The sequence below is a fragment of the Leopardus geoffroyi genome, chromosome D3 (genome assembly GCF_018350155.1).
Source record: "Leopardus geoffroyi isolate Oge1 chromosome D3, O.geoffroyi_Oge1_pat1.0, whole genome shotgun sequence".
NCBI lineage: Eukaryota > Metazoa > Chordata > Mammalia > Carnivora > Felidae > Leopardus > Leopardus geoffroyi.
The window spans coordinates 18,058,070-18,069,607 of record NC_059339.1 but is presented as its reverse complement, the minus strand read 5'-3'; the positions used below and the strand labels follow the sequence as shown (position 1 = coordinate 18,069,607).

General features: G+C 55.1%; 1 protein-coding gene across 4 annotated transcripts in view; it reads left to right on the top strand.

Moving 5' to 3' along the window:
* The first annotated feature begins 550 nt into the window (after positions 1-550).
* The window catches only part of SSH1 (slingshot protein phosphatase 1), a 63,554-nt gene continuing 52,566 nt past the window's right edge, over positions 551-11,538 (top strand). Inside the window, exons 1-2 of one of the 4 annotated variants that reach the window (XM_045458239.1) lie at positions 551-744; positions 5,230-5,270. In XM_045458239.1, coding sequence (XP_045314195.1) covers positions 676-744; positions 5,230-5,270 — 110 coding nt within the window. In that variant the 5' untranslated portion in view covers positions 551-675. The remainder of the gene's footprint in view (positions 745-5,229; positions 5,271-11,538) is intronic. The other 3 variants (XM_045458242.1, XM_045458243.1, XM_045458241.1) reach the window with 3 other exon arrangements.

Below are 11,538 nucleotides of genomic sequence, written 5' to 3'. Positions count from 1 at the left end.
ATTCATATAAAAACATTAGCAAAATAATTTATAAATGTGCCTAGTCATTTGATTCACTCCTGTAAAAGACCTGAGGACAGGCCCGATCTGACTTGCGCACTGTTGAATATTCCATGCCTGACACTTAGCAGGTGCCCAATATTTCACAAACGAATGAATGAAGGAACGAATGAATTTCTGCAGACTGCCGAGGGTTTTTATCTCCCGGTCCCTGCGCTTCCCCTCCTGCGCAGTCGCCGGGGCCTCGCTTTCCCGCCTGCTCAGCGGGCGAGCCCCCTGGGGCGGACGTGCCCGCGGAAGCGCGCGGCCCTGGTCCCCAGACCCGAGGGCCGGGCGCGCGGGCGGGGGCGTGCGTGCCGGGCGCGCGGGGGAGGCTGCCGGGGCCTCCAGCGGCCGCTCGGGGCTCCCGTGCCGCGCACGCGCACGCGCGCCGCCCCGCGCCCCGCCTTCCCCCCCCCCCCTCCCCGCCGCAGCGCTCCGGGCCCGGCGCGCGCCGGCGCGGGAGGCGGGAGGCGGGTGGCGGGGGCGGTGGACGCCGAGGGGGAGGGGCGGCCCGGCCCGGCTCGGCCCGGCCGCCCGCGCGCGGCTGCTCTAGCGCCCCGGGCCCGGCCCGGGCGGCGGCAGCGGCGGCTCTAGCCGGAGGCCTCGGCGGCGCCCGTGCGCCGCGCCGCAGCCATGGCCCTGGTGACCCTGCAGCGCTCGCCCACGCCCAGCGCCGCCTCCTCCTCGGCCAGCAACAGCGAGGTGAGCCCCGGGCCCGCGGCCCCGGCCCGGCCGAGCAGCCGCTGCTCCAGGCCTGGGCCGCGAGTGCGGGGCGGAGGGCGCCCGGGCCCTGCGGAGACCCCGCGGTGCGACCGTGTCTGGGCAGCCGGCCTCGGGTTACTGTGCGGGAGACCGAGAGTGTCACCCCGTCTGTGTGTGGAGCCGTGACCTCTGTTTGGGGGTGACTTTCAGGGAGACTGTAGGTGCGGGTGTGTCCTCTGTCTGGGGGTGGCCCTGCGTGAGACTGTGTGTGTGTGACTGATCCCCGTCTGGGGGTGACAGTGTGGCAGACTGGGTGTGCGACTGGGACTCCTAGTTGGCGACTTTGGGAGATGCTGGTTCTGAGATTCGTGGCCCTGTGGCTGTTCTAGGCCCCTACCCTGCGATCCTGGCTGTGTATGGGAGACTGTGTGTGACGGTGGCCGGTCTGCTGGGAGACTGCACCCGCCTGATGCTGTGACAGAGGCCCCCCGGGGAGGGTGGGGGGAGGTGCCCCTGGGAATGTTTGAGATTGTTTCCCCGACTGCACACCCCTGGAGGTCTGTCTCTCCGGGGCCCGTGTCACTGTGTGTCAGTGACCGAGTGAGCTCAGGGCGCTTGTGTGACTGGGTGTCTTGTCTTTGTGTGTGGCTGAGTCTGGATTTTTTCCTTTTTGAAATGTCCTTCGGGACTGCATGTTTGTGTGTATCTGGCTGTGTGGCTGGGGCCGATTCCGGGGTTCCTATAGCTGCACGGTGCATTCTGGGGGCTGAGAGTGCACTGAGGCACCCTGCGGGGTTCTGTGTGTCCCTGTGCCACCAGGCCTGTGTTGGCCAGCTCCTTCTTGTCCTGGAGTAGATTGGGGAATGGGTCCTCTGAGCCTGGGGCCTCCGGCAGCCGCAGGGCTGACCCTCTTGTCCCCTAGTGTCCCACTTTCTCTCGGAGAACTGTGGCCTCTGGTCTACACTCCTATCCGTGGCACAGGCCGAGTGTTGGCCTAAAGATAGAGCAGCTGGAGGAGGAGTTTGGGGACTGTTTAGAGAAGGGAGAGAAGTCTGGAGGAGCCCTGCAGGCCCAGGAAGTGGCCTCCCCAGCAGCTGAGCGATTCCAGCCCCTTCTCGGTAGAGGACATTGATAACACGGAAAGGTTTGTGTGTGTTTGCGAGGGACCAGGAGAGAAGAGGAACCAGTTTGGGGGTAGCTCTTCAGCCTGTTTCACCAGGAACAGTGTGAACATTTTCAGAGAGGGGGCAAGACCGAACCCCTATGCATAGCCCCCTCTTCTCCAGGAGAGGCCGTTCATGAGTTCCCTTGTCTGCAGACAGGATTCTGCAAGTCGATCGCAGGGAAAAGAACACGGGTGGCCAGTTGCCTGCCACTGAGAATTCAGGCAGCAGTAACTTCTCTCCTCCCCACACAGACATCTGTTCTCCTCCATCATTCCGATTCATGCCGTCTTGCAGTTCCCAGAGTACTTTGAAGCACTTAATCTCATGTTCTCAAAACTATGAGGTGAGGGAAGGGTTCGGCTTCAGTAAGGGATTACGCAGAAGGCCTCTCAGCCTCAGTCTTCGTTTCGATTCCTGACCTCTTCCTGTCTGAGACACAGTTTTTTGTTTGTTTAAAAAAAAATTTTTTAAGTTTACTTGCTTATTTTGAGAGACAGAGGGAGAAAGAGAATCCCAAGCAGGCTCCGCGCTGTTAGCACAGAGCCCAGCACGGGGCTGAGACTCGTGAATCTTGAGATCATGACGTGAGCCTCAGTCGAGACTCGGACACTTAACTGACTGAGCCACCCAGGTGCCCCTGAGACACGGTTTTTAAATTTTATGTTATTATCTTTTAGCTGAGATACAATTCACATAGCATCCATTCACCATTTCATACTGTACAATTTCAGACCATTTTAGTGCCTTTTAGTATATTGACAGGGTTGCACGACCCTCACCACTGTATAAGTGCCAGAAATTTTCGTCACTCCCAAAAAGAACCCTCACCCCCCATAGCCATCACCTGTGGCCCCCTCTCCCCGCCCTTACCCTGCTCTCCCCAGATTCTAGGTTTCCACTGATTATTTGTGTTGTCCCCATAGATTCACCCGTTCTGGACATTTTGTATGAGTAGAATCCTACAATAAGGTGACCTTTTGTGTCTGGACTCTTGTCACTTAGCGTAACGTCCGCAAGGTTCAACCATGTTGCGGCATGGGTCAATACTACACTCCTTTTTATTGCCAAATAATATTCCACTGCATGGGTGACTCACGTGTTGTGGGACATTGGGATCCTCTCCACGAGACACATTTAGAACTGTTCTACAGAGCGTTATTTTTACCAAGCGCCAGTGACCCGGTAAACATGAGACTGAAACTCAACCGCCTTTTATTTACCGTCAGTAGAGCAGCAGCATTCATTGCCCAGTGAACTAGCCGAGGTTGGGATGTTCCCTGGAAGGCGAGGCTTTCTTCCAGATGGAGTGAGGCGCGAAGAAGCAAGAGACGATACGGAGAGAGTAGGCACGTGTGCGTGGAGTCAGGAGACGCGGGTCCGGGCCGGCTGGGCCCCTGCTCTGACGTTCCTTCGGCCTCAGCTCCTGCAAAAGGGCTGGCTTCCCTCTTAACGTGTGTTCTGGGCACATCCTACGGCTTTCTTCTCTGGAATAACTGACCTTACCTCGCCTTCATTTCACTCCTGGGAATCCCAGAGAACGACCGAGAATGAAGTGGCTTTGAGGTCTGTACCCCTAAATCACTTCCTTACTGCTCAAAATGCAACTCCTCCTCTGAGTCAGACTCCCCGAGCGGCCGTTTCCTGACTCAGCCCGTTCGGCGTGGGAACGGGGAACTCAGCCTGACCGGCAAAGCAGTTCTCCTCTCTTAATTTCCCCTCCTCCCCCCCATCTTCAGTTATCTCATTTATGTCATTTTTACTGTCAGTCTTATCTCGTTCCTCTGTGAGAACGAGCAGAAAGCACAACAGCGGATAAATCAATAACTTTCAAGAATGGGTTGTAACATTGTTATTTTTGACAAGCGTTCAAGGTGACTAATATTTATGGGCAGATCTCCAGTCTCTTTTTCTTTGGGGGGGGGGGGTAGGGACGTCGGATCAGGGTTTCTCAACCTTGGCACTGCTGACGTTGGGGCCAGAAAATTCGATGTCTTGTGCATCGTGGCACGTTTCGCGTCACCCGGTCCTCCGCCCACTAGATGCCAGCAGCATCCTCTCAAAAAAGGCTCCAGATATTGCCCGGTGTCCAGATATTGGCTGGACAATTGAGAAAAATTGTCCCCGGTTGAGGACCACCGGGTTAGACCCAACATCCTCTTTCTAAGTTTGTGGTGGTGGCGTGTGAGTTGTTTACGCTTGGCTCTGGGGCGGAAGCTCCTGGCCCTGTGGTCAGTGAAGGCTTGCCTGAGTTTTCCACTTGTCTGTGGCGTAGGGAGCGTGAGAACTGGCCACGAGCGTCCGCTTCGGACATACAGGACCTTAATACAGTTTAGGGACTCCGGGACTCTCTGGTGTATTTCTCCTCCTTTGTTGGAACCACCCCCTCTGCTCTGTGTCCCTTGCCACTCAGGCCCCCTTCCTCTCGTGAGCTCCGTACTCTTTTCCCATCACTGCTGTCTTCTGCCTGGTCTCTGTCCTCGTTCAGCCTTGCATCTCTCCCGGGGCATCACTGCTTGCCAGGTTTCTCGTTCCTAGTCAGCGGGTTCCGGGGGTGCAGAGTTGTTGGAGGGTGGGGCGGGGGCGGTCGTTTTCTTATTTCAGTTTTCTCCTTGAAGGCAAGAAGGGGGAAAATGTCAATCGGGGCGTAAGTCCTAATTGCTTTCAGATTCTAACCCCCCTGGCCTTTAAACTTTTAGAAAATATCAAATGTCCATTTCTCTTGTTTATATAAATAAACCGATAGCCTAGAAAGTTTTATATTCAACATTGAAGCCTTTTTGAGAACCACCAAGAGCTTTTGAGACCCACAGACAGACAGGCTGCTCCCGGCCACCTTCCGTCATGAAAGACTTGCCTGGAATGGTTTTTCCTTTTTTTTTTTTTTTAACCCATGTGTTGGGGCTTAAAATGGTGTTGATCACTCAGCTATGGTCTGGGTTGAAGGAGGAAATAGATGCTCTTAAAACATAGCCCCCCCTCCCCTCAAAAAACAGGGTGAGATCCAAAACAAGCTTGGAAAGTTGAGAAGAGTGTGTTGAACGACACCAGGTAGGAATAGTCCAGTCAACAGGAATCCGTGCACGACGGGGTGTTAGGAATGTGGGTAACCATTGGGAAGCCTGAAAAGTCCTCCGTGGAAGTTACTCAGAGGGACAGCGGAGCAGGGTTGCCAAGGAAAGGGTGCGACCGTGTAGAAAGAGCCAGGTGTCCTGGACACCTGTATCTTTTTCAGACATCAGAGCAGAAAATGTGAGACTCGTGTCCGCGGCTCATTGCCCAGTGGTGTCTGTGATGTGACGTTCTCTTTCTTTCTCTGTAGCTGGAGGCTGGCAGCGATGAAGATCGAAAGGTAAACCTCAGGTAAGCGGACTTAATTTTCATTCCTAAGTCTTTCTTCCAAGCAGGCTGAATACTCTCGTCCCTTGCCAAAAGAGAGAACCCTTGAAATAGAACACACCAGCTTTTTTCAGTAGAGCTTTAAAAATTATGCCCAAAGCACGTTGCAGAGGTAGTGCTTGAACTTTTGTATAGATGTTTAACTCTAAGTAGCTTTAATAACGTCGTCGTTTAGAAAAGAAGGAAAATCGTGGCCAGAATCCCACTACCCCTCCTGCTTTACCGTTATGCACGTCTCTAGATAACTTCCTTCTAGATTTTACCTCTGCCTTTGAAAAAACTAGTCATGGTAATGTTCTCACTTTTCCATCCTGCTTTTGATAAGGTGTTCTTCTGAGGTAAGCACATTGCTGATTTGAAACGGGCATCCTACCCCCTGAGTTTAATTCAAGGTGGGTTTTTTTGTGCTTGTGAGAAATCTTTCAGTACACTCTTTTTAAAGACTTCCCCAAGCTGCGGTCCCCAGCTGCTGTATCCCCTGGTAGACCCCAAAAGCATTTTTATTTTTCTTTGCCAAAAAGCAAGGCCGCCTTTTGGGTGTTCTGTTTACGGAAGATGTAGCACTCCCTTCTGTAATGTGTTCTTATCATATCATGCATTCTAGGCTAAGGTGCCAGTCTTAAATTCTGACCCTCAGAGTCTAAAAAAGTAAATAGAGTTCCAAGGATATTAGTCTTTAAAAAAAAAAAAAAAAATGTCTGCTTCATCTTAGGAGGAGGAAAACTAATTGGAAAAGGGAATGTGTGTTCAGAAACTGGGGTCCACCATTCATTACGGAGAGCGGGATATTCTGGTTAAGCTCACATACAGAAGTGGTAAAAACATGCTTTTAACCTGTCTCTGAAGGTTTTGTGTCTTTGAGCAAAAGGCAAGAAAACACTTTTATTGTGGCGTGCGTTATTTCCAAAGATTGTACGTGGAGGGAAGCAGTAGCCTACAAAACCCAGAGATGTCTTATTTCAGTGGCTGGGCCCTCCCTTTAACGTTCCCCTGGGGGACGATGACAGATTTACTCTGGTGTTCGGGGCGTTCGGTTGCTCAGGGTCGAGGTCAGCGCTCCAAGGCTGGAATCAGCCAGACTCCCAACTGGGGGCAGTAACGGGCCGTGTTGTGGATCAGACTCGTGCTCGGCTGTCTTCGGTGGCGGAGGCGAGGCTGTCTGGGGGAGGAAGTGCCCGCCGAGGGGCCAGACCAGCAGCCCGGAAGCCTGTGCCGGCACCTCTCCTGCCCCAGCCTCCCTGCAGCGCTTACCTGGAGCCGGAACGTCTTCCACCCCTGAGCCCTCCCCTTTCTTTCGGGGCTCTTGCCCTGGACAAAGTATTTAGCTCTCTCACTTAGATTGTCTTTGGGGATGAAGAACTACTGTTTCGTTTTGGGTTTTTTTCCCAAATCGCCCTTAATTAGCAGACGGCATAGTGTCGTGAATTCTTTCACTTCGTAAGAACTCACAAATAGCGGTGATCTGAAGATGCGTGCGCCCTGGGGGCCAGTAAAAGGCCCCTTTCCGTGCACGGTTTGGAGCTGGAGCGGACCTCGCAAAGGGAAGGGAAGTCCGCTCTGCACATTGCCGTGCTTAATCCTCTCACCGGCCCTGGGAGGGTTTTCCCAGTTTCCAGGGGAGGAGCCTGAGGCCCAGGGTTGCACGAGGCAGGTACTGTATTTGAAGCGAGGCCTCTGTGGCCTCCAACACCTGGGTTGACCATAGGACGCCGCCTTTCCGGAGACCGGTGTCGTGGTTTGCTGGAGTCAGCTGTCCAGGAGTCAGATGTCCAGGTGAGGGAGCCTGCCTGCCACCAGCTGGTTGGAGGCATCGCCAGGGCCGGGACCGGGGAGCCCCGCTAACTTGGGGCGGTGCCTCCTGGATGTCTGCTGCCCGTGGGAATCCCTCACCGCTGTTACCAGCCGGCCCCGCCACCCACCCTTGTGAGCCCTGGGGGACCCTCGCCTGGAGCCGGGGACCTGGGCTCTGAGCTTGTCCTCCCGGTTCCCTTCTCAGTCGCTCTTCCCCCACCTTGGCCTCACTCCCCATTTTCAGGCCAACGACTCCATCCTGTTGGCTTTTTTTTTTTCACTGTTTATTTATTTATTTCAAGAGAAAGAGTGTGAGTGGGGGAGAGGGACAGAGAGAGGGGGATAGAGGATGCCAAGCAGGCTCTGCGCTCTCAGCACAGAACCTGACGCGGGGCTCGATCCCACCAACCGTGAGATCTTGACCTGAGCCGAGATCAAGAGTCGGACGCTTAAACCAACTGAACCGCCTAGGCGCCCCTCCATCCTGCTTTCTTTTTTAATTTTTTTTTTTTAACATTTATTCATCTTTGAGAGACAGAGAAAGACAGAGCATGAGTGGGGGAGGAGCAGAGAGAGAGGGAGACACAGAATCTGAAGCGGGCTCCAGGCTCTGAGCTGTCAGCACAGAGCCCATCGTGGGACTCGAATTCCCGAACCATGAGATCATGACCTGAGCTGAAGTCGGATGCTCAACCGACTGAGCCACCCAGGCGCCCCTAAATGTTTATTTATTTATTTTTGAGAGGCAGGTTGGGGGAGAGTACAAGCAGGAGAGGGGCAGAGAGAGAAGGAGACACAGAATCCGAAGCAGGCTCCAGGCTCTGAGCTGTCAGCACAGAGCCTGATGTGGGGCTCAAACCCACGAACTTTGAGATCGTGACCTGAGCCAAAGTCAGACGCTTAACCTGAGCCACCCAGGTGCCCCTCCATCCTGCTTTCTAACCCTTGTAGCAGACAGGAGAAGCTGTGGTGGTGTGCTTTAAGCTTTGACGGAAACTCATTGACATCCATGCGTTCATTTGCATTTTCAAGCCTTTGCTCCTCAGGCTTCTAGAAGAATTAATGGAATAGTCAGTTGTGTTTGCTCATCTGGGCCGGGAGGGGATTTCTCTGTGCTTCAGGTTGGTTTTGAAGGGTTGCCGGCAGGCAGAAAAACTGGGGACAGCAGGATATTCCTCTCTCCCCTCCCCTCTGTCTACCTTTAATCGAAAGTTCTCATCTTTGGGGCGCCTGGGTGGCTCAGTTGCCTGAGCGTCTGACTTCAGCTCAGGTCATGATCTCACGGTTCGTGAGTTCGAGAGTCGCGTCGGGCTCTGCGCTGACAGTGCGGAGCCTGGAACCTGCTTCGGATTCTGTGTCTCCCTCTCTCTCTCTGCCCCTCCCCTGCTGTCTCTCTCTCTCTCTCAAAAGTGAATAAACTAAAAAAAAAAAAAAAAAAAAAAAGGAAGTGTATAAAAGTTTTAATCTTTCGGGTCATCCATGGACTTCTCTTCGGCTCACCCATGACCAGGAAATGGCTGAATGGCATCGGTGGGTCTTCTGTGTCTCAGCTGGTCCTCTTCCCCAGTTTCCCCTGGTGGCACTATCATTCAGGTCCTGACACCTCCCCTGCTCTGTGGTCAGACCGTCGTCCCCGCCATCCCTCCTCGCTCGGGCTTTCGTCCCCGCCGTCAGATGGATACTGTCTGGAAGTGCCCCTGGCCTGGGCTCCTTGCTCTGGTCCCACCTTTGCTGCCTTCCACCCTCACCCTCCACTGCTGCCCCTGCTCCCACCCCCCGCTCGCACGTGCTGCGTCTCTGTCCCGCCCCCTGGCCATGCTCCTTCTTGAAGCCGGTTCCAGTTGGCCACAGTCCTCACGGTGGGCTCCGTGCTCCCACCCCCGATGCGTGTGGCTTGCCCCACTCCGGCAGGTACCACACCCGCCCTGCATCGCAGGTGCGTGTGCTTTTGTCTCGTCCCCCGCCGTAGGTGGCCCTTGCCTTAGGGACAGGGCCTTCGTTCTCAGCCTGTGCGTGACATTTCAACAGTTTAAATATGTGCGCTCTGTTTTGACCCTGCGGTAGATCGCTCACCTGTATGAGCAGGAGCGAGGCGCGGAGGGGACAGCGAGGGGTCTGGCGTCAGGCAGACGGAGGTTCAGACCCTGGCTCCTGCCCTGGTAGCCGAGCTCCTTTACCTCCGCACCTTTACGACGCCTTTGTGGGTCTCTCTTGTTCCATCCGTAAAACACATACAGCTGCGACCTCCCAGGGTTGTGGAGTAGCTGGCGTGGGGCTCCTCAGGCAGAGCCCGGCTCGTGACAGGCGTGAAGAACCATCACTACGTTTGGTCCTCGTGAGCTGTTGTTCATGTCAGTGTTAGTTCACGGCCCAGACTTAGAGGGCTTGACTTCCTGCGGGTGTGGTGTCCACTGTGTTTGCGTGGGGCCCCTCAGAGGGCCGCCGCCGTGGATGCCCTGTGACCCGGCTGAGTCCCTGTGAGATGCAAATGGGAAGGCACCTGCTGCAGAATCCGTGTCGTGATTCAGACAGTTTCTCTGAAGGCCTCCCGGGAAACATCTCAGGAGCGGCTCACCCCAGGCCCAGAACGAAGCTGACTGGTGCAGAGCAACCCAGACCCAGTTCCCTGCGTCCTTTCCCCTGCCCTCTGCGTGTGCAGGCTGCCGCCGGCCTCCAGCAGTACCCTTCTGGAAGCCGTGCCGCTCAGACTGTGGGAATTGGTGAGCAGATGGCTTTGCTGGCGGCGGCTCCTGGCTCCCTCGCCGTCCTGGGAGCTGCCTCAGTCTGGCATGAGCCGTAAGCGCTTGTGTGCCAGGCGGGGCCCCAGGGAGAGAATATGGTTGTGTTGTTTCCAGAGGGTGGATCGGGAGTGAATGTTTTTTTGTTGTTGTTGTTTCCATGCAGCGTTTCTAAGCCAAGCGTATGAAAGTGTTCATTGGAGTCCTTTTCGTTTTGTTTTCTTCCCTGCCCAAGCAGACGTTCGGGCCAAGGCAGTGGGACTTCGTTTTCTCTGTCGTACCTGGTGTCCGTGGCACACTGCAGACTCCCCGCACCCCTGCTTTTCCCTGCGTGCTTTCTTCCCCGTTGGATCTTGACCCGGAGCTCCCCAGAGGACCCCACTCTCCTTATAACCATCCGGAGTAGGGTTGTACCTTCCCTCCCCCTGCCCACAGCATCCGGGGGTGGCCGTGGCCTCGCTCTGCAGACCGTGCTTCCCCGGCTCTATTCAGCACCCTGTCTTTCATGCGTGTTCACCCTTTGGGGTTCTTCTCTGACTTTCTCCACCGTTTCTTGGCCTGGACTTTATTGTTGATAGTCTGTCCAGTTAAATCCTGCCAAGAGGGGTCAAGTATGCCCTGCACCCTGGCTCTGCAGCAGGTTGCTGTATCAGTTCACAGTTGCTGTGTAACAAGCTGCCCCACACCTGGCAGTCCAAAACAATTCCCAGTTCTCATCTCGCAGTTACCAGGGTCAGGAGCCTGGACGTGCTTTAGCTGGGTCCTCTGCGTGGCGTCTCACGTGCGGTAGTCAAGGTGTCGGCCAGGGCCAGGGGTCTCCTCAGAGGTATGAGTCCTCGTCCAAGCTTATGTGGTCCTTGGCAGAATTCCTGTTCTTGCAGCTATGGAAGGTCACCGTGGCTCGCTTCTTCGAGGCCGACGAAGAGAATTGGCCGCTATGGAATCTTGGAAAGGAATGCAGTCAGAGGAGTGGCCACCCCGTCACCTTGGCCGTAGATTGTAACCTAATTACGGGAGCAGCTGTCTCCTCCTGTTACCTGGTCGTGCCACGCTCAGGGTGGGGGCTCACCCGGGGCACCTGCATCAGGGGCTGGGATCTTGGGCCATCTCAGAATTCTGCCCACTGGTCTCGGCCTGTGGGTGCATTATGTCAAGGTGATGCCGACTGAGGGACGCTCGGTCCTCGAGGGAAGGGGCCAGGAGCACCAGTGAGCCCGCAGGCTTCGACTGCCACGCCAGCGAGTGCCACATCCTTTCCTGTCAGCACCCACATGCTCGTTCATGCTTTCAGGCTTGGCACCTCTTGGATTCACTTCCACTTTGATGATCGTCCTCTGAAACACCACTGCACTGACCCTTACATCTCTGTCCATGAGCTTCGGCTGTAGGGGACAGGCCTGGGTTTGGTTCCCACCTCGGTCATCTGTCATCTCACTAGGCAGCGGGCCAGATCGTCCGCAGCTTGTAGGATTGTCGTCAGAATTAAATGTCATAACTCCACGAATCTCTTCACCATCGTAAACACTGTGCAAATGCCCCCTGCCTGTCTCTCCTTCAGGGGCCAGCTTCTGTAGGAAGAGATTCATGGCCCTTCCTTTTCCTCCCCACTTGCGTTTTTCTCTCCTTTCTACTTCCTCGGGACTTGGGACTTGAGACTTGCTTGGTCGTGTATTTACTTAAGTACATAAATGTTCCCCCACTGG